This window comes from Theileria orientalis, chromosome 1, assembly GCF_000740895.1.
Source record: "Theileria orientalis strain Shintoku DNA, chromosome 1, complete genome".
Taxonomy (NCBI): domain Eukaryota; phylum Apicomplexa; class Aconoidasida; order Piroplasmida; family Theileriidae; genus Theileria; species Theileria orientalis.
In genome coordinates this window covers 1,234,334-1,261,850 of record NC_025260.1, presented here as the reverse complement: position 1 = coordinate 1,261,850, position 27,517 = coordinate 1,234,334, and the positions used below count along the sequence as shown (strand labels likewise).

Sequence of the window (27,517 nt, the reverse complement as noted above, 5' to 3'; positions counted from 1 at the left end):
ATTTTTTACGTGTCATTTACCCCAATTTTCTCGTGATTATCATCTCGTTAATCAAGGGAGGCATGGAATCTGGGTTTGCAGACGTTGCCTGCAACTTGATGCAGATTCCATTTACTGTTCCATTTATCTCTTATACCATTTATCATTAATCTTAGGCACTTTTATATTTGATACAAACTCTACAAATTTGTTAGAGCTTTCGTTATTTGTGTTTCGTAAAATAATTGAAGATTCCATCGTATATACCCCCGTCGATTTTAACTATTCAACAAATCTTTTTACCAATTCCACTTATTAACCTAATTTTTAATCTGACTGGTAATTAATATAGTTTTTCAAGGATTGGCAACTAGTTGCTGGCTGAACAATTGTTTGCTATCTAGTTCAGCTGCTTATCGCGAATATTAATGAGAGGAGATAGAACTACTGTTAAAAATGAAACTGCAATGATTGAATAATGGTTCTGAAGGAAATTTACATTTTAACGTTATTAATTTTAACCTCATATTTTACTATACCAGGTTCGTGGAATTACCCTACCTACACATTTATATTTAGCTTTAGCTAGCTACACATTACATTAATACTAGCCAAATACTTTTTAAACCCTCTTTATAACTATCATTCTATACGATTTGCTTTATTTTAAGCTATTTTTTGGCTAGTTTAATCTTAATACCATATTAGCTAGCCTTCCATCTTTTAGATAGCCAAAGTTAGGTATAATTCCATACATAGTCGTTGTTAATATTAGATAAATAAGACCCTATATTGGCTATTTACTGCTATAAACCGTTATATATGCCAGCCAAATGCCTAATAACCAGCCAAATGTTATTTCAAAAATGGCTAGCTGCTAGCCATTACTAGTTAGATTTCTACTAATATTCTCTTAGGTACCCATGCCTGGAACAGTAAAGACGCCCTGTTTCGAGGGCTCAATAGATATGGTAACGACTCGTTTTACCAATCTAAAAATTATGATTCATTTATATCATTAACAGAATCGGCTGCCGCCGCGTCTACTCAGAACACCGGCGGTTCTGGCGGTACTACTACTAGTAGTTCTTCAGCTCCGGCTGGAACTAAAACGGTAGTGGCTGCCCGTTCGAATAGTCAAACTTGTGCCAAATGGGAGGATGTGTCTGTGTGTTCCACAAAGTCCACTATCAAATGTCTCGACGCTAATTCAACTTTGGAAATGTCGTGTTTCCTTGTTAACACCAAAACCTGGTCTGAGTGGTCGCCTTGTGTTAACAATGTACAATATAGATTTTCTTTAGATTTCACTTCCGGTAATACCGAATATCGTTTGTGTAATTTGCCTCAAGATATCAAGAAGCAGACTGAGGAGGAGTTGAAAGCTGAACATGAAAAGATTAAGAAGCAGCTTCAAGAAGAATATGCCAAAAAAGAAGAAGCCTTAGAAACAGAAAAAAGTGCTTATGAAGCCAAAAAGAAACTCTATGCGGATAAATATAAAGAGTTAGAAGCTGAACTGGCTCAACTAAAGAGCCAAAAAACTAAATACAACAATCGTTTTGCCGATCTAGATACAAAAGACCGAGATCTTCAAAACAAACAGAATGATATTACCAGGCGGAATGAAGAAATAGAGTCCAAATTGAAGAATCTCGAGCAACAGAGGTTGGAAAACGAACGTAATCATAGTTCAAGGCAGACTGAGCTTGACAGCTTGAACGCTAGGCTCAGAGAGGAGGAAACTAAATTGAATGCCGAGAAGGCTTCTAATCAGGAACAACTCCGAACCATAGCTACTGAGAAACAAACAATTCAGACTGAAAAAGCCAAGCTTCAAGAAAGTCAAAAGAAAGTTAATGATTTACAGGCTTCACTAACTCAGGAACAAGCAAGGCTTAAGCAAAAGGAGCAAGAATTGAAAGATAAAGAAGCTGATCTCACCAAAAGGGAGGATGCTCTAAAAGCTGGTCAAGAAGAGCTCAAAACTTCCAAGGAATCTCATAATAAACAAGTGGAACAGCTTAAAAAAGAACAGGAAGATTATAAGCTACTCAAGGCTAGGCTCCAGAAAGATCAGGATGATTTGGCAAATGCAACCTTTGAACATACTCAAGAACGCAACAGGTTGCTGGCAGATCAATCACAGTACAGGATAGAACACTCCAAATTACAGAGAGATAAAGCTAGTTTAGCTGCTGAACAAGAGCAACTAGCTTCTGAAAAGCAAGCTAATACTGAGCTATCTGCTAAATTGGAAACCAAAAGCCAGGAATTAGAAGCCAAAACAAGAGAACAACAAGAGTTGAGGCAGAAGTATGAGAGTGATTTGGCCACCTTGACTGAAAATGAAAAGAAATATAATGAGGAAAAGAAGGCAAACGACCAGTTAAAAGCACAACTTGAAACTGAAAAGGCGGACCTAGCTGCCAGAGAAACAAAGCTGCAAAATGATCTTAAGAACCTGAAGGCACAAATTGATCACGAAGCCCACATGTATAAATCGAGAAATAGTGCTCTTGACCTCAAGAATACTCTTCTCCTTGAGCAACAGAGAAAAGTTGAAAGGGAACTTGAAGCAAACCAACGTCGTGCTCTTACTTTGGATAAAGAAAGACAGCGTATTGAAGCAAGCAACAGGGCTTTGGACAATAAGTTGGCGGATGTACAACAAAAGGAGGAGGAGCTTAACACTAAGAGAAATAACCTCAATTCAGAAATATCTCAACTCAAGAATGACCGAGCTGAACATGATAAAAAAGTTGCCGAATTAGCCCTAAAAACATCCGCCCTGGAACATAAGGAAGAACAACATAAATTGAAAGAGGATGCTTTCAATCTTAGATTGCAAGATCATGAAAAGCAAGAAGAACAACTTAGAACAAGAACCGCTGAATATGAGAAGAACGAGAAGGATCTCCAAAGAAGAACTCAGGAGCTTATAACCCAGGAGCAGGAACTTATAAATGAAAGGGCAAAGCATTTGGAAGAAGTAAAAAGAAAAACTGCTGAATTCGATTTAAGAGATACAGAACTAAAGCTTAATGAAAAGAAATACCAAGATCTTTTATCAGAAGTAACAGCGGACAAAGAGAAGGTCAAAAAAGAAGAGTTGTTAATCCAACAGGCCAGAGAACAACTTGAGTTAGAAAAACAGGCAGAAAAAGATAAGGAGAGACAAGCTCAATTGGATAGAGAACAAAAGGAGAGAGAACTTTTGGCAAAAGTTAAGGAACAGGAAGAAGCTAGCAAGGCCAGAATCAAAGATCAGGAACAAGAATTGGCACAGAAGAGGCAACGAGAAGAGCAAGAGCTTGCTGATAAGAGACGCGAACAGGAGGCTGAGTTGGATAGACTTCAGAAAGACTTGGAAGCTAAGATTGCAGCTGATAAGGCTAAGAGTGATCAGGCAACAAAGGACTTTGAAGCAAAAACAGAGGAACTTAACAGCCTCGAGCTAGCTCTTAAGGCCTCCAAGGCAGACGCTGATCGCCTTTTCAACACCAATCTTAAGAAAAAATCAGATTTGGAAGAAGCCAGAAAGCTTCTTGATAAAGAGAAGGCTGATGTTGAGCAACTTAAGGCAGGAGTTGAGCAACAGAAGGTGCTGCTTACAGAGAAAATGGATCTTGCAACCAAGACCTACAACGATGCCAAAGCACTCCTGGATGAGAATAAGCTTAAATCAGCTGAGCTCGATGGTCTCCAAAAGAAACTGAAAACTCAACAAGATCGTAATGCAATCCTTATGGCCAACATATTGGACAAGGAAGTTACACTTGAGGCACTGGAACAGGGACTGGAAATCAAAGAGGCATCTTTGAATGAGAGAGATACTCGTGTAACCGAAAGAGAAAGAAAAGCTAACGAATTCCAAACTTCTCTTGATGACAGAAAGACGGCTCAAGACCAAAGAGACACAGAATTGAATAATAAGAGTAACCTTTTGAATGATAAGGAAGAAAGATTGAACACTAAGGAGCGTAACCTCGGAATACTCAAGACCGATTTGGATGCAAAATCACTCGAGTTGGGCAAGAAAAACGCAGATCTCACAAAAGAAGGACAGCGTCTCTCAGCACTGGAAACCACATTACAGGGCAGAGAGACCGCAGTTGCTGCAAAGGAAGAAGCTGTATTGGCAAGAGAAACTGCAGCAACAGCCAAGGAAGCTCAACAGAGGGCAAGAGATAGGGAGATAACACTCGAGGATGAGCGTGTGAAGAGGCTTGGCAGAAATAATGAACAGAAGGCACAGCTGTTGACGATCAGAGAAAACAAGCTCAATGAGAATAATGCACTGTATGAGAAGCAGAAGGCAGCATTGGAAGCTGATAAGTTGGCTTTGGCAGAAGAGAGGAAACAAGTAAATGAATTGGCCACAGAGAAACTGAGAGAGCTTGACGAGGCGAACAAGACTAAACAGGCATTGCTAGACGAGCAGAAGAAGAAATTGGACGAAAAGGAAGCAGAGCTTAATGAAACAATAAAGAAATTGAACGCCAAACTCGCAGAATTGACAGAACAGAAAGTGGTGATTGGATCCAAGGATGTTTTACTCTCAGCAGCAGAGTCGAATCTGGTCATAACGAAATCGGAGTTGAAGAGGACCAAGACAGAGTTGGAGTCAACGAAGCTCGAATTGGCCACAACGAAATCAGAATTGGACTCCACAAAGGGCTTATTGGAAGGTAAGAAGGGAGAGTTGGAGCGCGAGATGGCCAAGACGGCAGACCTGGAGAACAAGAAGCGCACTCTGGAGTCAGACATGATAGACCTGAACAACAGATTGCTGCAGAAGGGAGCAGACTTCGACACCTGCCATGTGGCACAGAAATCACTTCTCAAAGAAAACTCTGATCTGGAGGCCCAATTGAAATCGAAGATCACTGAATTTACGAACCTGGAAAACAAGTATGAGACTGAGAAGGCAACTTCAGAAAGGACGCTGGGTGAAAAGGATTCATTGATAGCAGAGAAGGAGAGCACAATACAGAAGAAGGAAGCTGAGTTGGTAGAGAAGACCACAGCGCTAGACTTGTCGAAGGCAGAGTTGCACACCAAGTCAACTGCGCTAGAGCAGAAGACAGCAGAATACGACGCAAAGGTGGAGGAGTTGAAGAACAAGGGCCTGGAAGTTGACCAGAAGCAGAAGGAGCTGGTGGCCAAGGACGGACAGCTGCTTCTGAAGGAGAAGGAGGAACTCAGGTTGAGAAAGGCAAACAACCACCTAATACAAGTTTTAGCGAAACTCAGGGCAGGGGAGACAGTTCAGTCGATACTGAACGACTCAACGCTCTGGGACGAGGACACCAACGACGTGTTGGAGAAACTCAAAGAGCACCTGAATCCAACAGAAGAGGCTCCACCAGCACCTAAGGAGCCAAGTGAATCGCAACAAGAGCCTGCACCACCAACCCCGCAGATCGACGAGGTTACTGAGCAGGAGCTGAAAATGATCGGACAGACCGAGCAACCTTTAATGAAGCAGGAGGAAGAGTCTGAAATAGATCCTGAGAGGAAAGTACCAGGAACAGATTTAACTGAAGGACAATTCAGTGCCGAAGCATTGGAAGCAAACTTCGATAAGCCTTCAATCCCGACACCGAGTCCAGAAGACTTGGAAAGAATAGAGAATATGAAGGCGTCTGAGCTGCTGCCGCCCTCAAGCGGCAACTCAGAGACAGAAAAAATGGGCGACACAGTGGGTGAGCTGGTAACACAGCAAGTGCCGGGCGAAGAGAACGTGCACTCCGAGGGTCCGGAAGGCTTGCCTCCGACAGTGATGAAACCGGCTGCTCCCAGAGAGCCCGCTACGAGAAACAGGGGCGGCTCTGAGTCCAGAGCTCCCGAACCCAAGGCCAAGCCTGCTCCAGAGGAGAAGAAGCAGGAGGCCCCCAAGACCGAGGGCCAGGGCCAGAGGTCCAACATTTTCTCAAATGGCTTCAAGCACATCAAGTTCAACACCGGGGCCAAGAGCGCCTCGGCGGCACTGGGCTTACTCCTAGTTATCGCAGCGGCCGGGTACGGCATTAAAAAGATGGGAAAACGCGACCCAAGTCTTGAGAGAATCAACTCCAGCTTCACCGACGAGGAGCAGGGGTTCGACGACAACGAGTATTTGTATGACGACGAGGATGACGAGAACAGAATCCTCATAGACGAAAACAACTTCTGGGCTACTAGCGACTTATAGCCGATTTAACATCTAAACTAAATGTACTACTATTATATGCCTTCACGACTTACAACTACGGGTGCTCGTATGTGTTTAAGCATCTTTATGGAAATCACTATTAAGTAGGTATCTACTTATATATTCTGCCGTTTACATAGTAAATATGTGTGTGTATGCCGTTTAATATGCTTTAAATATGTTTACACATTGTTATATGTAAATATGTGTTTATGTATACAAATATAAGCACATATACATATGTATGTGTACTATTGTGTATATATATGTTAGTATATAGATGTGTATTTACGTATAAATATATGCATATTTACATACGAGTCCAGATGATTAGCAACAAAATCTACTGCTCATAATACTTAATATTAACCACTATTGAGTAGAATAGTCCTTATATGGTAGCTTTTAACTCATGTAAGTTGATGATATTTTTAGCTAGCCAATGCGTCATTTTTCGTCGACCGGCGATTCAAATTTTTTTAAGGAGCAACAAGCGATGGCACCTTGCAAATTACTTTACCTAACAGAATAAACTTATATGAAGTGCAATGAAGCTTGTATTACTCTTGCTGTGCTCAATTATAGGTAAACTAGAGAATTCCAACATTTAGACTCTCGACGTTCATCGGATACTTACCCTTAATCACGAGCCAATTCTGAAATAATTACACTCACATTTGATTTAGGAGTTTTATCGGATCCGAAGTTGAAGGAGCGTAACTATGTCTGCAAAGCATGGTCTGAATGGGCCGACTTTACAGAGTTCAGAGACGATTTACTCTCAAATTACGGAGACCTGAGAATATCGGAGGAGGGAAAGGCGATGGTCGATAAAGACAAAGGCGGCAGTTACAGGGGAGATATGTGCAACTTATTCAACTTGGACATGTACATCAAAGGTAATCAGCAAGTAATAAACGTTGCCCTGGCTGCCAGTTATTAACAGCAGCCACTGCAGCTTAGTTCGGCAGTCTCGCCACTGCAGCAGCAGATTATTAAAATTCGCTATATATTTGACTAGAGGTGTAATTAGCTAACTTGTAGTAGTTAACAGCAAAGCAAATGGAATATCCAGTGGAGCTATCTGGCGATAAAGCCAATCTCTGATGTTTGTAACAATAATTACTGCAGAAACCCCTGACAAGAAGAAATTCTACGGACTGGGCGTCGTTAAAACTGCTGGCGTTGTAAGTCTTCTGGGACTGGCCTTTGCCATTCTAGGCACATTTTTATACTCGAAAAGGTTTCGTTGGCCACAATTAGCCTAGTTAACTACCACTAGTAGACGTGCAAGTAACACAAGTGCCCAACTCATAGTAACTACAAATACGCATAAAAATAAAAAATTATTCAGTAAAATTGGCAAAAGCTCGAGTGTGGAGGTAGAGGAGCCTCTACTGCCACTAGGCACAAGCAGCTAGGCCACGGCCGTACCATAGCCTGGATCAGAGTCAATTAAGTGGGCAAGACGCAAGTGACCGAGCCCAAGGGACGGATTCCTAGCGAGAGTCCGAACACAGCTGCGTCTGTCCGTCGGCCTTCGGAATAGCCTTCCCGGTGAAGTAGTAGTTCGTGTGCAACCAGTACCCAAAGGTCATTATAAACTGATAATTGTTATGATACGTGGCACTTAATACGTGAGTACATAGTAGCTATTTAGGGGCTTATGACTCTAAGGGCAATGCGATTTAAAAATACCTGGGAAAATATAACGAGAAACGAAAATGACGTCCTCAGGGGCGATGAAAACCCAGTTGACGCGTGGTTGGTGGTGTAGTAGTCCTCAATGTAGGAGCCGAAACATCGCCTATTCACAACGGAAAACTGACGACTAGTGGCCAAATCGGCCCTGTTAAGTGCGTTCCTGGATATACAAGTGCTAAAAAGGCCGTTACAGGGTTTAATGGCCGTATAGGCAGAAGTGTGGAAGAATCTACAAAGGGTGGGTCTAATCATTCTATTCGTTATACCCAGAAGAGGGTACAAATGTGAGTACTATGTTGGCTGTGGCGAGTAACTAAAATATTATGTAATTTTCGACTGTTGTAGAGAAGGTTATTGAACACACCCGACATATAACTTAGTTCATTTGAAAGTAATAATCAGTTATTTTTATAAATCAGTCTACAAAATACAGTTTTGTATCATAGAAAATAAAAATTGGTTTAAATAACAGTGAATTTGTTGATTCAAACACACACAAATATATATTGACTATTATTGGTTCTAATTGAGCTTATAATACCATATTAACACATTCATTTTGTGGTAATTATTAATTATAATTAAAATTTATATTATTGACCCAGTACTATGTCCAATTTACCATATTTCATTTTATGTCGGTATTATTTATTTATTTGCGAATTTAAGCCTAAATTATGCATATTATAGTAACCAATGATGTTTTTATAGTTATAAGGTTTATTTTGTATGAAGTAAGCTGTTATTACTATACAAATTAAGCATAAATTATGAGGAAGTGCTTTGATACCTAGGATTCCTCAGCTGTGATATCATACATTCATCTGACGATTTTTATACTTTGTATACTTAAATGATATATAATTTGCGGTATTGTGTAAGAAATATAAGAATTTAAGGTGCACATGAGGGATAACATACGTAGATTTGAATATTCATACAAATTGCCTAAACTTTTATAATAGACAAATACAAATGTTGATAATATGTTATTGCATATCAAAATAGGTATTTAACAAAAATTCATGAAATAAAGTTCACTAAATATAAAATCTCTAAAAATTGTTATCAAGGACTGTTATTGATTTAAGACCAAATAATATAATAGTATTAAGGAATTGCAACCCTAAATAATAGAATAGATGGGCTACATCTTATAACTTAATATTAAATCATATAAAATATATGCATATTCTACTATTTATCCTGCAAACGACCGAAAGAATAAGAATTAATGAGCAATAAGTTAACTAGGAAGGATTAATCAAAGTTAATACTGATAATATAAGCATTGATGAACAGCATAAAAAGTAAATAACTGCATATTACTAATCAATTTAAAATAAAATAAAGTTATTCTTGTGTGGTAGTTTCTGGCAATTTGGGGCTGTAGTGACCCAAAAATATCAAGCTTTTATGCAAAACCAGTAGTAATCAAATTCAAATTTACACGATTTAATTTATTTTCAATAGATTTAACCCATTTCTAGTTCCTTTTAAAAGGGATTTAGGTTTCTTTATTTTATTTGTTGATAGTCAGAATTATTGGCTGTTATCAATGCTTTCAGCTAGCTTTCGACAGACCTGATTAGAGTTAATGAATTTATAACTGATAAAATTGTTGAGTTTTAATATCGCAAAATCGCAACTATGTTAATTTTATAATCGCAATGAGTCCAAACCTAACCGAGTCAACCAGACTCGCCCAATCTCTAACATCTAGCTCCGCCGGCACCAGAAGAGACTGGCCAGCAGAACCAGTGAATCCAGTCGTTAGTTCGAATGGATTGACGGGAGTTTCAGCCGGAGGAGCTAACACGATAGCATTAGGAACAGAAAATTACGCAACAGAGCAATCTGCTGCAGTTTTTCAATCTTCTCTCGGAAACTATAACAGCGCAAATTCAGCGTCAGCAGGGTCAGGAATATTGGGAGGAACTACAGGGCCGATAGGGCCGTCTAGTGGAATGTCATACAAAGCGGTCACGCTGAGCAAGCCGAACCCAGATTCGCTGAAAAACTCAGTTTACAAGCTGGGAGACCCGCAAGAGGACATACCCCTGGCAAAAGCCGGACAGCCCTCGCTGCCCTTGGGCAGCAGCGGCCTTGGCTCTAACTCGAGTTTGCCCACAGATAAGGCGAGAGCGCCGAGCAGCTCGAGCAGCGCCGGTGGCCGAGGAGCGTCCAGTACGAGCCACCACTTGAAGCGAGGTCAGACAGACAACGATTCAAGCGACAGGTACGCCTCTGGAAAGTGCAGCTCTGGTGGCAACGGCTCGAGCAACCAGGGCAAGGGGGCCTCGAAGGGCGGCGGCGCGCCAGCGGACGGAACCGGGAAGCACGCAGTGCTCTCGGAGGAGCAGCTGGCTAACTTCCGCACGTCATTCTGCGCAAAGCACCACCAGAACAAGTGTCCGAACAGCGACTCATGCGAAAAGAGCCACTGTCTGACGTGGCAGCGCAGGAACCCGTACGAAATCAGCTACTGCCCACACCTGTGTCCGGAGATACAATTCGTTAAGAAGTCGCGCAAAATGGTCTTATACCGCAGGTGCACCAGAGGAAAAAACTGCAACTTTGCACACTCGAAGGAGGAGGAGTTGTATCACCCGCTGGTGTACAAGACGAAGCAGTGCTCGTCGTTCCCGAAGTGCACGAGGTACTTCTGCCCCTTCGTACACGACCCGTCTGAGATGAGGGACGCCTCAAAGTTCATGTTCGAAGGTTATCCAGCTCCAAAAGGAAAAGGAGCAGAGTCAGGAAAGGAGGAAACGAAGAGCGGAAAGAAGGGAGGAAGCGGAAAGGGTAGCCCAGGACTGGCAGCAGACGGACACGCGGAGACTGAGAGGGTGGAAGGAGCAATAGCAGATGCGAACAAGGAAACCTTCCGCGAATCAAGGCAATACCTGCTCCAGGGAGACTACGAATACGGCGCAGGGTACTCGGGTTACGGAGATGAATATCCACTCCATGACTACGCTAACTACGACAACGAGTTCGGAGACGAGTACAACAGCCAGTTCGCCAAGGATTACCCTGTCTACAACAAGGAGTACCAGGACCAGTTCGTTTCTAGTTACGGTGCGGGAGAATACGGAGTCGGTGAGCGTGCGGGTCACCCTGAGAAGGAGGACCAGATGACGCAGTTTGAAAGCCTGGACGCACTGGATGCATCCTACGGGCTCGACCACGTGGACAGGCTGGACGCAACAAACTACTACGAGGACGGCCTCGGAGTCGAAGGAATGTGGTCCGGAGTAGACACGTACTCGTCAGTCGGAGACCAGCACCTGAGTGGAGGCGATTACCATCCAGGCCAGCAGACCTACCAAAGCGCTTATCAGTCAGGGCAGGTGCAAGGCGAGTACCAGTCGTACCAGTCAGGGTACCAGCAGGCATACCAACACAACTACCGCAGAGCGAGCTACAAGGACGCGTATCAGCGCCAGTACAACAGGCAGTATCAAGACTACCAGGCAGACGCAAGCGTGAGCTACAGCCAGAGCTACCAAACGTACAGGCCCGACTTCGTGGACAAGGAATACTACGCAAACTACCCAGATCTGCCAACGAGTAACCAGAACGCAGGAAGCGGGCCAACAGGCACAGGAACTGGCGCGTCTAGCATTGGAGCTTCGAGCAGGGAAGTAGCAACTAAGGGAGGGATGTCGTCATCGGCTCAGGGAGTGGCTGGAAAGCACGTAGGCAACAATCTGGCAAGCATGGCGGCAAACAGCGGAGACATGTCGACGACGTACTCGAACTACAACTCCGCAGACAACTACCACTCACCAGGGGGCAGCTATCAGTCATCGGACCATGCGGCGAGCGCCTACAATAGCAGCTATCCAGCTAACTACCACCCGAACTACCAGAGCGAATACCTGGAGAACAGCAGCAGCAACACGAACTACCTGCAGAACTACTACCAGGACCAGGACCTGGGTGGCCTGCAGTACGAGCTGGAGGACCAGTTCAGCGACCTGGGACTGGGTAGCACGCTGGACTTGACAAGGGCAGTGGACAGCTCACTTGAGCTGAGCGGAGGCCTCGACCTTAACGGAAGCATGGACGCAGGCATGGAGCTCAACGACATGTTCGTGAAAATAATAAACGAAATTGAAAAGTAGGAATGCTGAAGACAATGTTATTGTCATTTTAAAGTAATTCAAAGGACGCATCTTCAGTTTCAATGAGCAGTCGACAGCCGCTTTAGGGATCCCATTGCTTAATTGTGATTTTTCGCTTAGTAAACTTACGTTTCACTAGTCCCCAGATATTGGCATTTGACCATGAATTTCAAACACAGTTGCATCTAACAGTTTCCGAGTTGATAATTTTTGAACCTAATGCTAACACTAAAGATTGATAAGGGCAAAATTGGAGTTCTCACGCAGGTAGCAAGTCCGATTCACGTTAAACATCGGATAAACATACACATGCCTAAGAAGCCTATTTGCCTTATCAAGAACAGCAATGTGACTCTGAGCATTTATCAAGGCTCCGGAAAGCAGTGAGCAGTGACTAATTGCTTCAATGCTCATCCAAAGCCAGCCGAGTCATGGCTATATCGTAAACAGGATTTATTATATCGTAACAAATTTTAAAACCAATGAGCTATCGTAAATATCGGTTATCATTTAATTCTAACTTAAATCAAAGATCTGTCAACAAATATCGTAATTTTAATCAACAAGAGCTATCGTAACAATTTATCGTAATTGGAGTGGGCCCCTGAGCTGCTCCATCACTTTTCAGATACACATCGGTAGGCCCAGCAACGATGATCGTGATATTGAAGTAAATTTGCAGTGCTTTAGTGCGCCAGCACTAGTAGCATTTATGTGGCCCAAGAAGATACTTCGAATAACAGTAATAGTAGTGCTGTTGACAATAGTAGTGGTACTAGTAGTACTAGTATTGGTAATACTACTACCACCAACGCTGGCAGTAGCAATGGTGTAAGGGGCGCCGAGACCTACGGAAGGCACTGCCACCAACGAAGCAATATCATCGTCGCTGGAACACCGAATAAGTTTAATCGCAACTTGTATTATATCAGTCGACTGTTCCACAGGTTTGTAGGACGCAGATCGAATAATTTATTTTACATTTCACATTATATAATAAATACGCTTAAGTGTAACATACACAATTGTGTGATAGTAGAGGCATTGGTGTGTGTAAATGTGTGTTTATATAGGTGGCAGGGAAGGTAGTGTGTATATTTAAGAAGGAATGTGTGGAAAAAGTTAAACATTTGTGGAAAGAAGATTGAAGTAACGGTGATTGGTAGCTGGAAGGATGAGTTGTGAAGAAAGGATCTAGTGGAAGGCTGATGGCGAAACAAAGCTGGGGCCGTCAAAAGCAAGTAAGTGGAAGTAGTATGGAATAAATTGTGTAAAATAGATAAATGATGATAAATTTAAAATAGAGTAGCAATAATTGGCTAAAACAGCAAAAACAAGTATAAATGGTAAAAAAATGACCCCTAAAGAGAAAAGGGACTATGTGGACTGCTGGGACGAAGATAAAATTAAACAAGTGTTAGAAAAACGAATAGAAGAGATAAAAAATAAAAAAGATAAAAGTAAGTCGAGAATAAAGTTATTGAGGGCTAAGATAGCTAAGTTGAGGAGGGCCCTCGAGGGAAAGGGAGTGGCAGGAGGCCAAGTGGCCCCAAGCAACAACAGTGACGGTGCAAAGAGCGGGAAAAGGAGCAAAAAAGGAACAAAGAAGGTCGATAAAGCTGATGATGGCGATGATGCGACTGGTAGGTTAAATGTTTGCAGTGTGTTAACCAATAGTAAGGTAGTATAGGTAGTATAACTGTTTATTACTAATTTAAGAGTGTTGGTTTGTACTAGGTAGCCAGAATTAGTAAGAATTGGCAGGAGATAAGTGTTCCATAGGTGACCAAAACACGGATGATCCCATAGATGAATCTAACCTAGACGCCACTAGCAGCCTCAACACTGATACAAGAAGCGTTACCAGGACTGCCGGCAGTAAAACCATAGATAAAAAGAGGAAAAAAAGTAAAAAAATATGTTTCGGATGTAAGTTTACACCAAAGATTAGATAGGAAACTGGGCAAATAAGTAGGCAGCTGATAGTTAGGCAAATAAGGAAACAGCAACTAACCGTTAAATACAGGTAGGAAGAGGGGGCATCTGCTCAAGGATTGTAGAGAAAACAGAAGTGAAACAGTGTGTTTCAGATGTGGATCGAAGGAACACACACTGAAGAACTGCAAATTTAAGTCGAATTCAACAGTGGTAATCGCCGAGGACTACACATTGGGTAAAGAAGGGCCGGGAGTCGCAGAGGAAACGAAGGTATGTGTAGAAGCTAAATAGTTAATAACAGCAGTAAATGAATAATTATGCGGATATACATGAATGTGGATATATATCAAACAGCGCCCACACGAGCTGTGGATGGCTAATTGCTATTGTAGGTTGAGTTGCCGTACGCATCCTGCTTCGTATGCGGCCAAGTGGGCCACCTATCATCGCAATGTCCGCAGAACCCCAAGGGGATGTACCCGAAGGGGAGCGGATGCTACTTCTGCGGATCAGTAAGACATAAAAGGATGCACTGTCCAGTAGCCAAGGGTAAGACCAGCGGGAGTGGGTCCAACAGCGTACCCATTGCAGCCAGCAGAAGCAGCAACAGTGCCCCCAAAGAGGAGGAATAGAAAGAGAACGCAGAAGGCATAATTTATTATACAATATGTGAGTTTGGTAGGCAATATGGGTAACGGCTGAATAGTATGTAAGTGTGTGTATAAGGAACAGTAGTGGAGACAACGGTCACAATTTGTGGACAATAAATAATATTAAAGCATAAATATGCGTTTACATGCATTTAATAGTGGTTATAAGTGCGTATGAGGATAATATAGCGGAAGAGTCTGCGATTCCACCCCCTAATGTGCCCAGTCAAACTAGTCAATAATAACTAGAACAAATACACATTTCAAATCTAATAGGACAGACGGCCTTAAATGGACCTTAAATGCCTAAAAATTGCTAAAGTGGAGAGATGCATAATCTGACGAAGTCGGTGGTCAGAAACTTGCCGATTTGCGTAAGTACCTCACAACGTCACTCCTTTCAGTTCATCATCCTGATATTCTTCGTGGTCTACACAATCTACGTAGAGGTACGTAGAAGCCACAACAGTTACTGGTCTTATTGCGACTGACAGTTAGTTACTCGAGTTAGTTAACTGAGGCTGCCGTTGGGACTGACGCACTCTTAGTTTGTCTGTATTCCGCTTTTCAAAGGGGAAGGCCTTCGAAGTAGCCTGAGGTACACGAGAGAGGCGCTTTGGAACCTTGTCTGCTGTAGGTTTTGGTAAATTAGCTGCGATTCGCTTAATGCTTGCACCGATTGCGAATTAATATTTACTAATGGGTTTTTAGTCCATTTGCTGGCACTGCTACTGCTTTGGTCATTTGTTATGACCTGTGTCACGCCACCGGGATTCATTACAGGTTAGATATCGTCAGATGTGCCCAGCTTATTTACCAAGTATCGTTCCGGCCCGTTCTACTTTGTGGAAGACTGACACACATTCAGACGAGTGGAAGGTGAATCCGAACAGCGTGTACGAATGCAACGAACGTAAAAAAAACGGTATCACCTAGCTAATTAACGCCGACGAGTGACTGAATTACTGATAGGGGAGTTTCGCTACTGTAAATTTGAAAAGTGCTACAAGCCGGACAGAGCTCACTACTGCAGGTATGCACACGACTCGGCTGCTTATAATTAGTGCTGCGAGCAGCCAGTTACAAGGCTTCCATTGCCACTGATAGCTATTCCGATTACCAATGCTGATACAGGCCTCTCGGCAGGAATGTGCTTAAGATGGACCACTATTGTCCATGGGTATTCGCAACTATATATCGCCTAACTAGTGTACACTTGACACGTATATATATTTGTCATTCGTCACTTATGGATAGGTATCTAACGGGATCGGCTTTTACAACTACAAGTACTTCTTCTTGACGCTGTTATACGCCGACTTAATTAATCTGTTTATGTTTTCAAGGATCTATAAGGCCTTTTTCACAAGCTACTACGACCCGAATTCGAGATTTAATCACCTTTTTTACCTGTCGCTGATAGGGACTCTCGTTGTAATAATTTCACTGTATTTTACCCTAGTCAATCATGATTCTGTAGGATAATTGTGCCTTTCACTTTGTTCCACGTCGTGTACGTTTGTTTCCACTTATTTTATTTTTATTTTACTATTTATTTATATTTTAAGTATATTACTCGTCTACTTAGCTACTATTTACTACGTTATTACTTTAGTTGTTTGACTTGTTCACTCTTAAATTCTTTTGTACCATTAAGCTAGTTTATATTATTTTTTGGCATATTGTTCATATTGTTAAATTGTTTTATTGGTGCAATATGTATATATATGTACAAATATAAATATACAGTCTTATTTTTGTGAACAAGACTACCATTGAGTATTGTGAGTGGAAGGGAGGGTCTGGCACCGACTACAATTTGGGTATCGTCCACAATTTCTACTCTGTTTTCGTAAGTTGTCTCCACTGATCTTCAACTCTTTATATTGGCCTAGTAGTTCTCTATTATTATTATTATTTAAGCGTATATCGGTTCCATAAGTTACTGCACTCATGGTCTGTTGGTAGTTTCTATTACTGTATGGACTTATTCTTTTTAGGGCGGTAACGCGTTACTCTGGTTCTTTCCCATTGGGAAACCTCCTGGAGACGGCTTCCACTTCCAGAGTAGGTTTTTTTAATGTTACACGCCATTTGTTAGTGCTACACGCCACTACTTTACACTAACATAACACTAACATAACACTAACATAACACTAACATAACACTAACACCAACACTAACATTTACACTAACACCAACACTAACACCAACACTAACACCAACACCTATACTTCTCCCTCTCTCTACATCCTTGTTTAACACATTCTACAGATAGACACATCGAGGACGTTTAATTATCCGCAATCGTTTTGTACCATAAATAATTTTATCGCATTGTAACTGCTCTTTCCTTCTAAGATGGTGAAGAAAAAACACTTCGATGACCCGCCCTGTGACAAGGAGCCTGTCAGCATTAGCGTTGGTGACCTTGACAGGGATCTGTTTGAGCAGCAGCACGTTCATCGCGTTTATGAGGACATTTCCGTCCACTTTTCCCACACTCGGTACGGCCCCTGGAGGAACGTCGTGAGACTCATTAACGAGGCTCCTTCCAACAGCTTCATTCTTGACGTTGGATGTGGCAACGGCAAGTACCTTAACTCACGAAGCGACTGTTTCTTCCTCGGCATTGACGTCTGCAGTGCTCTTTTACAGATTTGCGTTGAAAAGGGCAAGGGTGACCTCCTGCTATCCAACAACTTGAGGCTCGCCCTTCGTGACAACTTAGCCGACTTAACTCTTTCCATTGCCGTAATACATCACTTTTCAACTGTGAATAGGAGGTAACTAGCTATTTGCACTAGTCTTTTTACCTACCTATTTACCTATGATCTTACAACTACTTACTTACCCACCTACTTACCAGTACCCATATCCTACCAACATTATCCTATGCTATCATATTCTAATAACTGTGTGCTAGTAACTATTTATCTACTTACTGGTAACCATTACCCTATGGTAACATATTCTACAATGTACTACCAACTATTTGACCATACACATACTAGTAAATATTTCCAACTAGGTACCCTAACTTTGTGCCAGTAGCTACTGTATACTGGCTGGTACATAACATATATTGGTTTCAACTACTATTCTAATCTTATAATGTAGACTTGAAGCCATTCGCGAGTTAATAAGGTGCACAAGGCCCCGGGGGAAGATTCTCATCTACGTCTGGTATTCTTAATTGCTATTTACTCCATTTTATACACTTATACTACTGATTATACCACTGATAATGCCTCAATAGGTCTTTTGAGCAGGATAGGAACTACATTGGCTACCGCGAGTTCAAATCTCAGGACGTGCTGGTGCCATGGAACCTACAGTCCGTGTATGCCAATACCACCTCTAGTGCTCCTTGTACTACTGTTGTTGGTAGTGCTGGTTCCAATAGTAGTGGTAATAGTAGTACTCGTATTGGTAGTACCGCTACTCTCAGCACTGGTAATGCTACTAGTACCACCATTACTACTAGTGCTACCAATACCAACACCACCAATACCAATACAACTACTGCTACCAATACAACTACTGCTACCAATACCACTACTGCCACTACAACTACTGCCACTACAACTACTGCTACCATTACCACTAGTACTACCACTAGTACCACCACCACCAATACCAATACAACTAATACCACCACTACCAACACTGGCATTAGCATTAGTAGTGGTGGCGTTGGTGACACTGGAGTAAGGGGCGCCGAGAGCTACGGAAGGTACTACCACGTTTTCACCCGCGATGAGGTCGACTGCATCTGCGACCACTTCAGCGACCTCGTGGAGTCCACCGTAGGGTCCGACTGCAACAACTGGGTGATTGAGATGACTAAGCGCTGAATCCCTCTGCGCATTCGCAACGCGCATTTAATGTAGTTTAGTGCATATGCGCTCCCGCCTTACAAACTAGCTGTGGTTCATGTACTACCCTAAACCTATCACGTGTACGCTCAGTTTACCACATTACTTCTATTACTTGGCACTGACACTTGCCTGGTCTCCTCCGAGCTCTGGAAACTGCCCACTCAGCGCACTCGCCTGCTGGAGCCGCAGGTGCTCCTCCAGCTGGTCCTTCAGGCTGTTGACCACGCCTTGAATCCTCACCAGCTCCTTCAGCTTCTCCTCCAGAGTGCCCATCTCCTCGCTGATTGAGTCCATTTTGTCTCTGATCCTGTTCACCTCCCTCGCCGGCAACACGTCCAGCTTTCCATACTTGTCTTCATCGCCTTCATTGTCTTCATAGTATTGTTGGCGTTTTTGTTTTTGTTGCTGTTGATGACGTTGTTCTCGTTGTTCTTGTCCCCCGTGCTGTTGATGTTGTTGTTCTTGTCGAAGTTTTCTGGTTGATTGTCGTTGTTGCACCTGTTCTTGTTGTTCCTCATCTTCCGTGTCTGACTCATTGAACTTCTCATCAATGGGTGATAGAGCCCCGTTTCGTTTTCTACCTTTCAACTCCTCCACTTTCGCTTGTCTCTCTCCATTCCCATTCCCCTCGGTTTCTTTCAATTTTCTACCCCTTATATCTCTTTCTATCTTTCTTTCATCCTTTTCTTCCTTTTTTGAACTACTTCCTCTCAGTTCACTCTTATCCACTATATTTCCATCTTTCTCTTCTATTGCTACTTCATCCTCACTTTTAATTTCATGTTTTCCCATTCCATCTTTTTCTTTTAATTTTTGTATTCCATCACTTTTTTCTATTGTATCATTTGTTTTATCATTTTTAGTTTTTTTATTTTTTTTACCAATTTCATTTTCTTCACTCTCAGATATTCTAAATTCATTTACTAATTTTCTATATTCATTTAGTTCCAGTGTATCCTTATTTATTTCTAATTCCAATGCTTTATCGCTCAGTTCTTGAAACAACCTCTGTTTATAATGGTCAAGCAGTTTTAGCATATACTCTATGTCTTCTTCTGACACCCATTCAGCCTGGTCTAAGAAGTACATGATCTCATTAAAAAACATATTTACTTCCCTAATCACATTAAATTTAAATTCTCCACCTCCTTTTTTACCAAACTCTTCAATCGGAGAGTCTCCTAGTACCCTGTGCGCTCTCAGCACTGCCACTAGTACTCCAGTGAAGACGCCGTAAAAGCCTAAGAACTTCATTTTTTTGTTTCAAGCAGGTTTACGTTCAAATTAGTATCTACTATCTATCGTTACTTAACTTAGAGAATGCTTATTTTTACAAATTTGCTTGGCACAACTCCTCGTTAAAATGACTATTTCTTATTAATTATCAAGCTTATGGTTACTTTTGTTGTTACTGTGTGTTAACTCTGTTTTCTGATATACTACTGAATCCTTTATAAACGTGTGATTCTAAGGTAGCTGCTAGCCATGCTGGCTAGTTCCTCGCATTTATTCCTTGTGAACACACCACTGTATTTATCTACTCACATACATGCTAGTGTATTCACTGGCATTGTGCGAGAACGAACATGTGTGTGTCATAGTCCGCGTGAGCGTTCATGTATATAAATCATACACTATTTATATGCACGCTCGTAGGCTCTGCAACGATTATACTACATTATGTTTTTGGTCTTTTGTGGCCCTTCCTCTTCTCAACGTCGCTCTTCCTGGGCCTTCCCCTTTTGCCCTTCTTGATGGCCTTGTCGCTGCCAGCTGACTCCGATTTCTTCTTCCTTCCTCGGGGGCGGCCCCTCTTACCTTTGGCAGTGGCCTTTTTGCTCTTTTTGTACGTTTTGGATGCACCAGTGCTCCCGGCTGCCTTCGCGGCAGTGGCCTTAGTGGTCTTGTTTTTGGAACCCTTGGGTCTTCCTCTGCGCCTAGGGGCGCCAACATCTGAGATCAACTCGTCAAGGTACTTGTCGATATCACCACCCTTGTGCTTCTTCTTAAGGACATTGACTTTCTTGATAAACTGGTTCTTTTGCTGCAACTGGTACTGTTTCTTGCTCAACTTGCCAATAGACTTTTTAGCCCTTTTGCCAACTGCGTAATTAATTAGCGGTGTTCAAAAAAGTAGCATGAAGCATATGCTATTGAGTGTGTAAGGCGGCGACAACCGCAGATTCCTTGATAAATACGTAGCTAATAGCTGTGTAACTTTCGTGATTGCATCAACCACTACTTACTGGTGGCAACTGCCTGCTTCGTAAGCTCGTTATTCCTGGCCTCCAGTGCCTTGATAATCCTCGACATGTGCTCGTCACTTTTAATCATTTCAGCGTAAAAGTCATCAGGCCTGTTGAAAGTGACCATCAAGTCCTATTCATGGGTTAGCAGTATAATAAAATGAGTATTAAATAATGGAAGGTCGCGCTTCCTCGTGGGAATAAGATAAATTTCAGAGCTACATCTGGAGTGTTGCCTCTGAGTAAAATTCCGTTTCTCGTGAGCTAACGGTTTTTCTGGCATACAAGCGCCGATAAAATATATACACATATCTACGTGGATACACTCAGCTGATTCAACCCTTGTTTGACAAACGACGTTGCCAGCTCCTTCCTAAATTACAAATTATTAATTAAATAGCTTAACTTCTAAAATATTCTCCGTTACCACGGCGATTAGGGCGCGAATGATAAATAAATTTCTACGAAACGTACAAGTGGAATTCTAGCTTCTTTTGGTCGACGTTATAGTCGCAGCACAGCTCTCCAACTATAGTCAGATTGTCCAAAAAACTTTTCAACTTTTTGTCGTCACGCCCTTCAAGTTTCCCGTTATCTTCGTTATTCCCCTTCCCACGTTCACATTCCATTTGTCCTAGTTTCGATAGAATTTCTAAATTATTATTAGAAGGTGCCAACTGTCGCTTATAACTTGCGGGAACAATTATTTTTTCAAGCGTACCCTCTTTGCGGTTAATTTCAGACTTGGCGTAATTCTCAAGGCCCTCGTCAACTGCCTCATCTTCTCCTACACACAATTATTCCGTAAGTAGGGCTGCGATACCCAGAATAGAAATACGGTCCCTCTGGAATAATCACATAAAAATTAATAATAGTTAAATATTAGGGAAAAAGGGCTTTGTAGGAATGGAAGGTTACCTGTAAAGCGTTCCCCAGGGGCCAGGGTGTAACCTAGCCTCTTAAGAACCAACGGCATTTAATCAAGCTGTTTTGAGCATTGGATCATAATCTTATTAGATAAACGCAGCGATTATCTACAAAGGACATTATTGAAAGCCTAGAATAATTAAAAATATGAATTTTACTGCCCCCTAATTCACGTACCCTCCGCTAACTACAACTATGGTTAATTATAGTTAATTAAATGTACAGTATTTGTTGCAGTTCATTATTTCATGTCTATCACTCTTCATCAAGTCAACTCATATAGAAGGCACACACCATGAAGAGTTCAAAAAAATCCGCTAAAATTTCCAGTAAGGGAAGTAAAAAGTCTGTTTTGAGGGAGGAACCTAAGCTTAAGAAGACGGTTCTGTATCTTCTGTCGAATAACTCAAACAACCCTACTAAACAGCTTTTAAAGAGCTTGTATCAACTAAACAAGGAACATGGTCTTTTCAGGGTCAACAGCTCATCTATTTCTGCCAAGAATGATGGTAAACTATTATTATTTACCCATAGAAATTAATATATGGTCATACAAACACATTTAATAATTTATTCTTATACAAATTATTGATAGGTAAGGGATCCGCTGACTTTACAGAGGCACCTCTGAAATTGGCAATCAATCCCAATAATCACAGATTAGCTGAGCATATATGCAATAAGTTGAATTTGGGCCTGTATATAGTTGCAAATTCAAACAAAAAACGGCCAATCAATATGGGACTTGGAAGGGTGTACGACGGACACATTCTTGACTGCTGTCAGTTGAAGGTGCTCGATTACAAGTTGAACGAAGAGTTTAAACACCACATGGGTATTATAACTATACGGGCCTAGATAGATATTGTATATGTCTTTTTGGACATTGGTATTTCAGTATTATTGACAGATTTATTTATTAGCATTATACACGTCATGTCACACACGAGTGATTACCAAATGGTATCTAATTCGACTAATAAACACTTAGCAAACATTGGAACTAACGCTCGGCCACTAGTTATCGCACAAGGATCGCAATTTTCCCAGGACTCTGGACCACTAAACACACTGAGAAGCATTTTATTCGACGTGTTCAGAGGGCCCAGTTACGCCAAACTGTCGCTTGAAAACGTCCAACAGGTCATCGTGTTGACGCTTTTGGACGACGATTCAAGCACCAGCAGCAGTGGCAACTCTGGAACTAGCAATGCTGCCGCACACACCAGTACCAACACCGCCACCCCTGAGAGTGGCGGTGTTGGCACCTCTGGCCAGCACAGACTACTTTTCAGAAGATACGCCATTACCCTCACGAAGGCCACCAATTCCTTTTCGAATAGCACTAGCAGTCCAGTTAACCTTCCCAACGTAAACTTGACTGAAATAGGACCCTCCATAGACTTTCTGGTCGAGGAGGTCATGGAGCCCAACGAGGAGCTCTTTAAGCTGGCAACGAAGGCGCCGAAGAAGCCGAAAAAGCTCATAGCGGGAATTACGACCATTGACAGCACGGTCGACGCCAGCGGAGAGGTCACAAACGTGCCCGTTAGCACCAAGGCCAGTCGAAGAGGAAAGAACGTGCGCACCAGTGCCCTGGGTAACGTGGAGGGCAAGGTGTACCTGAGCAGGCAGGACCTGAGTGACCTGTACACAAGACACAACAAGTTCGGCAAGAAGCGAAAGGTGAAGGTAGATGAATAGAGTGTTGATGCAGGCAGATACAGCATAAGGGCTATAGGGTGAATAAGGAAAAACACTTCCACCCTGGGAATTTTACTCATGTTTTTAAGATGTATAGTATACCTTATGAACGATTTACGATTTTATGATATATGTTATACAAATTTGAATTAATTTAGAACTTTGAGCACACTGAGCGGTGTGTATGGACTTAAACTGCTTAAACGGGTTATGTTAGCTAAAGAAAACAGAAAAAAACACACTAGAGGTGTGCTGATACTATTCATTGAGAAAATTGAAGAATTATTTCAAATACGAATTCAACCTTCCACTTGCCCACCCTCAGCCAGATAATACGTGGCAGCTAACACCATATGACTGAAAATTTTGTACATTTTCTACACATAAGGATGGAAAAGGTAATATATTGGGAAAAACAGGACCCAAAAACAAAAATGTGCGCCCTTCATTGCCTAAACTCGCTTCTACAGGTAGGTTTCAGCTTCGGTGGTCATTAATTATTTGGCCCCTTAAAGGATCAAATCTTCACTATTAACTAGTTGTAAGTGCACAATAATGCTCAGGGGCCGCTGGTTACAACGGATGAACTCTGCGAGATATCAATGTTGTTGGATTCCGAGGAGAATCGGTTACTTAACGGTAAGTATATATACATTTGGCACCATTCTAGCCCCTGTAACAAGTAAATATCGGCTTACAAAGATAGTTTATTTCTATAAACAGTGTAGTAATGGGTAAAATGAGGAATTTATTGGTAAACATTTAAATAAGAATCACACATCCCCCATTGATTTATTGTTACTTTTTTGAGGAAAAGAAGCAATAGAATGGTTATATATAAATTATGTAACAACAAAGAGTAGCAATGACGCTAAATTTTATTATATCAGCAGCATAGATTAATTAGATAGCGCCACGATATTTAATATTCATGAGCTGCACAACCTCAAACGACCAGGAGTAAAAACTGGTAGTTAGTGAACGCTTAGTAAAATAAGTGGCGTGGGCACGTGTGTATGGTAAAATGTAGGCAACTTTGGGTACAATGGGAGAGTGCTAGGCTACGGAAACGTGTCGGACTCAGGAGACTTTAACCTCCCAGTGAGTGTATTAGCTACGTGAACGGAAGTAGTATCCACTGAAATAGAGTAAGATGGAAAGCTTGGCTCACAGCTGTGATAACGATGATTGACAGGTACTCCAGAGTGCTTTGACGACAAGAAACATATCATGTACACACTTTTCGCTAAGTCAACTGAGTCTGTCGATGTTCCAAAAGTAGGTCGAAGTAACTAGTACTAGTTCGTGGAATCAGCAATAACAGTCAACGTAGCAACCACTCGATTGGATTCATATGTAACATACAATCACACTGGTTTTCAATAAGATACTTGCATCATAACTGGTAAGTGTGTGCCCTTGCGGCTGCAACAACCCGCCGTTAATGGGAACAGTACCGGTAGATACGGGAAAAGTTACCTGAACACTACGGTAGATAGCGGAAAGGGAGTTTACTGCCCTATGCAGATTAGGATAAGCAGTTACGCAATTTTAGATGAGTAGACAGCAGTGTGTACACGTGAACTTAGGTACATCCTGGACAGCCTTCGACAAGGACCAGTGCCAATCGAACCAGGCCCACTGCACGACTACGTGAAGAAGAACCTGGAAACAGCAGCAGGAGTGATACTGCTCGTGGTGCCGACAGGCACGAAGCTGCCGGAGCCGGACCCCTTCGCACACCCAACAGTGCAGCCAAACCAGTTCTACGTCAAGCTGTCGGAAATAGAAGGAGGCAACGAGGGGGGAGGATTCGGGAACAGCGGAGTGGTGCAAAACGGCCCAGACGCTAAAAGAAGAGACAGCAGCAAGGTGTGGCCAACCACCGGTGGAATCAGGTTGGACCAAGTGGTAGATCAGCCACTTCACGGGGTAACTGAAGTAGATATTGGACGAACTGGCCATAGAGCAGTTTGGAGCCAACACTAACGTAGAAAAAATAAGTGTTGTTAATTTGAAACATAAACCAGTAGGATCAGGAATACACAGGAACTGACGCAGTAAAAATCGCAATAAAGCTGTTCAACAGTAGAATCACGAGGAGCTTCGCACCAACCTCGAGCATCAACGTAAGTTTGCGGTAATTAGGTAAAAATTGAAAAATGAGCTTGAATAAGGGGAGAATGTGGTAGATAAGAGTACCGTTTTCATAAAATTAAGAGGAATGTGACCGGAGATGTGTAGAGCGTGTTCGAGTGGCTGGAAAGCAGGCAGAAACTGAAGGAGCTCGACTTTTACTACCTGTTGCAGACGGTCCCTTACAGAAAGTTCGTGAAGTACTCGAACGGGTCAATAGAAATGATCAGCAGCGAATCGGTAAGTGAGGGCGCGAGATGGTACCCGGGGCGGCAGGATGTCTATTCGAGTCGGGAGAAAATGTTAACCCCTGACAACGAAAACGGAGGTTAGAGCCAAGAATCTTCTCACACATCCGACGTTTCTCGGCGAATTGCGAAGACTCGGCCCCCTCCTGCCACACCACTGATGCGTGCCGTTCTCAAGCCCTTCACAGATAGTTATCCAGTAAATGGTGCGCCTTTCCACGGAGATGCTGCAGCAGCAGCGCCCACAGTCCGTTAACGCATAATTAGGGCCCCTCTGAAGTAACAGGGCAGCCCCTGAACGCCTTGAACTTCGGCACTAACGATATGTTCATGCTCAGATTGGACTAGCACGCGTAATTTCATCACTCGTACCCTTACACCTACCCACTATGATATGCCTGCTTCTGTTTATGATTTACATCCTGGCCTCGATGTGGTACTACTTCATGTGTCTTCTGTAAAGGTGGTCTCCAGTGACAGGTAGCAACTGTGAAGCCGACCTGGCGCGGCGGAACGCCAAATAGGCCTAGAAAGCCTGAGGCCACCGGTGAACTGAACTGATAGAAGACGGAGGGGTAGCAGCTGCAGCCTGTTTTACAAAAGGTCAAACGCCTCTGGATAGCAGACTCGAGAAACTAAGTAGCACATCGCGTTTTGGGAGTGAAGTCGATCTACAGACTGATTTTAAGTGGAATAAATCCCCCTAGCGGGCTTCTCGTCACAACACACATGTAAACACAATTCACTCGACCTAAGCACGTAAGGTAACTAAGCTGTACATCGATGCGTGAGTACAAAATTAGGTACTCTGGAACTAGGTGCTCGCGACCAGCTCCACGAACTCGGCGAAGTCGACCGCCCCGTTGGGGACTCGAGCCTGAATGCGGACCTCGGAGTCCTTGGACAGCTTTAGGCCGAAGGCGCGCGCGAGTTCGAGCAGCTGGGACACCGTGACGACCCTGTTCGAGGAGCTCGAGGTGCTGCGGGCGCTCTGTCCGTCGGAGTTTCCGGGCACGCCGCGGCCGGAGCAGGCCTGGTCCCCGGAGCTCGGGACCGACACCGCCTCGAAGGTCGACTTCAGCAGCTGCTCCAGCGAGTTGGTGCTGAGCACGTGGTTCACGGCGTCGACGAAGGTCGTCAGGTCCAGCTTGGGCAGGCCGTCGTCGGCGCTGCCGCCGGGGTCAGAGCCGTGACCGGGCTGCGAAGGCGACCAGGACAGGGCGTTATTCGAGCCCGGGGGGGTGGACGTGCTGTTTCCGAGGCTGTTGAAGGAGCTGGCGCCCACCTGGACTAAGTGCTCGAGCACGTAGCCAGCGTCCTCAGGGCCCAGGGCCGCCTTAGAGCCGAGGAGTGCGTAGGCCCTCTGCAGATCCGAGCAGTCGAGGGCACCCTTGCCGCCCCTGTCCAGAGTTCTGAAGATGTCCCGCAGTTCACTCGTCTTAAGAGGCCTCAAAAAGGTCATGATTTTAATGTATTCACGGACTATTTGTATATGTGTTACGCGTAGACTGCCAAGCACACCTGATTGACAAACTGCTCTACCGATCAACAAACTAAAGAGTAGAAAAGCGCAGTGTGTGCAATATAATGTACAGAAAGGAAAAAATGAAAATAAAAGTAAACTAATCAGAGCAAGTGTTACAGGATGTGTAAGAAATTTGTGGTGTAGACTTGAAAGAGTTTTTGCCAATGGGCTAGTTGAATGGTGGCAATAAAGTGTAAATTTATTAAAATAAATTAAATTATTCGCTTATAGACCGTATTATCGTCTACGTGTC

The 27,517-nt window shown here is 42.9% G+C and overlaps 11 protein-coding genes across 11 annotated transcripts; 6 read left to right on the top strand and 5 right to left on the bottom strand.

Moving 5' to 3' along the window:
- Window positions 1–457: 457 nt before the first annotated feature.
- On the top strand, window positions 458–7,443 carry TOT_010000534 (conserved hypothetical protein; the record flags this gene model as incomplete). Its single annotated transcript, XM_009691077.1, has 5 exons — window positions 458–521; window positions 897–6,096; window positions 6,720–6,760; window positions 6,862–7,110; window positions 7,307–7,443. 5 exons carry the CDS (start codon window positions 458–460, stop codon window positions 7,441–7,443), a joined length of 5,691 nt encoding a protein of 1,896 aa, XP_009689372.1.
- A 231-nt stretch (window positions 7,444–7,674) lies between these two features.
- Window positions 7,675–8,131, bottom strand: TOT_010000533 (conserved hypothetical protein; the record flags this gene model as incomplete). Its single annotated transcript, XM_009691076.1, has 2 exons — window positions 7,675–7,779; window positions 7,874–8,131. 2 exons carry the CDS (start codon window positions 8,129–8,131, stop codon window positions 7,675–7,677), a joined length of 363 nt encoding a protein of 120 aa, XP_009689371.1.
- A 1,418-nt stretch (window positions 8,132–9,549) lies between these two features.
- On the top strand, window positions 9,550–12,009 carry TOT_010000532 (conserved hypothetical protein; the record flags this gene model as incomplete). Its single annotated transcript, XM_009691075.1, has 1 exon — window positions 9,550–12,009. One exon carries the CDS (start codon window positions 9,550–9,552, stop codon window positions 12,007–12,009), a length of 2,460 nt encoding a protein of 819 aa, XP_009689370.1.
- Window positions 12,010–13,363: 1,354 nt separating this feature from the next.
- Window positions 13,364–14,601, top strand: TOT_010000531 (uncharacterized protein; the record flags this gene model as incomplete). The annotated part of the gene is made up of 5 exons (XM_009691074.1): window positions 13,364–13,670; window positions 13,765–13,938; window positions 14,036–14,217; window positions 14,340–14,459; window positions 14,491–14,601. 5 exons carry the CDS (start codon window positions 13,364–13,366, stop codon window positions 14,599–14,601), a joined length of 894 nt encoding a protein of 297 aa, XP_009689369.1.
- A 325-nt stretch (window positions 14,602–14,926) lies between these two features.
- On the top strand, window positions 14,927–16,082 carry TOT_010000530 (DHHC-containing protein 20; the record flags this gene model as incomplete). Its single annotated transcript, XM_009691073.1, is given in 7 exon segments — window positions 14,927–15,046; window positions 15,146–15,240; window positions 15,309–15,380; window positions 15,386–15,522; window positions 15,599–15,630; window positions 15,662–15,769; window positions 15,855–16,082. Coding segments are annotated over 7 exon segments (792 nt in total).
- A 126-nt stretch (window positions 16,083–16,208) lies between these two features.
- TOT_010000529 (hypothetical protein) lies at window positions 16,209–16,691 on the bottom strand (the record flags this gene model as incomplete). The annotated part of the gene is given in 3 exon segments (XM_009691072.1): window positions 16,209–16,254; window positions 16,371–16,568; window positions 16,576–16,691. Coding segments are annotated over 3 exon segments (360 nt in total).
- A 267-nt stretch (window positions 16,692–16,958) lies between these two features.
- On the top strand, window positions 16,959–18,454 carry TOT_010000528 (uncharacterized protein; the record flags this gene model as incomplete). The annotated part of the gene is made up of 4 exons (XM_009691071.1): window positions 16,959–17,383; window positions 17,718–17,783; window positions 17,857–17,940; window positions 18,277–18,454. 4 exons carry the CDS (start codon window positions 16,959–16,961, stop codon window positions 18,452–18,454), a joined length of 753 nt encoding a protein of 250 aa, XP_009689366.1.
- Window positions 18,455–18,586: 132 nt separating this feature from the next.
- Window positions 18,587–19,732, bottom strand: TOT_010000527 (hypothetical protein; the record flags this gene model as incomplete). Its single annotated transcript, XM_009691070.1, has 2 exons — window positions 18,587–18,826; window positions 18,977–19,732. The coding sequence occupies 2 exons, from the start codon at window positions 19,730–19,732 to the stop codon at window positions 18,587–18,589; spliced, it is 996 nt and encodes a 331-aa protein (XP_009689365.1).
- Window positions 19,733–20,156: 424 nt separating this feature from the next.
- On the bottom strand, window positions 20,157–21,700 carry TOT_010000526 (uncharacterized protein; the record flags this gene model as incomplete). Its single annotated transcript, XM_009691069.1, has 5 exons — window positions 20,157–20,581; window positions 20,725–20,857; window positions 21,049–21,097; window positions 21,199–21,511; window positions 21,643–21,700. 5 exons carry the CDS (start codon window positions 21,698–21,700, stop codon window positions 20,157–20,159), a joined length of 978 nt encoding a protein of 325 aa, XP_009689364.1.
- Window positions 21,701–23,708: 2,008 nt separating this feature from the next.
- TOT_010001270 (uncharacterized protein) lies at window positions 23,709–25,499 on the top strand (the record flags this gene model as incomplete). The annotated part of the gene is made up of 7 exons (XM_009691068.1): window positions 23,709–23,825; window positions 23,919–23,994; window positions 24,386–24,456; window positions 24,551–24,633; window positions 24,689–24,760; window positions 24,945–25,287; window positions 25,389–25,499. 7 exons carry the CDS (start codon window positions 23,709–23,711, stop codon window positions 25,497–25,499), a joined length of 873 nt encoding a protein of 290 aa, XP_009689363.1.
- Window positions 25,500–26,553: 1,054 nt separating this feature from the next.
- On the bottom strand, window positions 26,554–27,201 carry TOT_010000524 (uncharacterized protein; the record flags this gene model as incomplete). Its single annotated transcript, XM_009691067.1, has 2 exons — window positions 26,554–26,730; window positions 26,794–27,201. 2 exons carry the CDS (start codon window positions 27,199–27,201, stop codon window positions 26,554–26,556), a joined length of 585 nt encoding a protein of 194 aa, XP_009689362.1.
- Window positions 27,202–27,517: the final 316 nt, after the last annotated feature.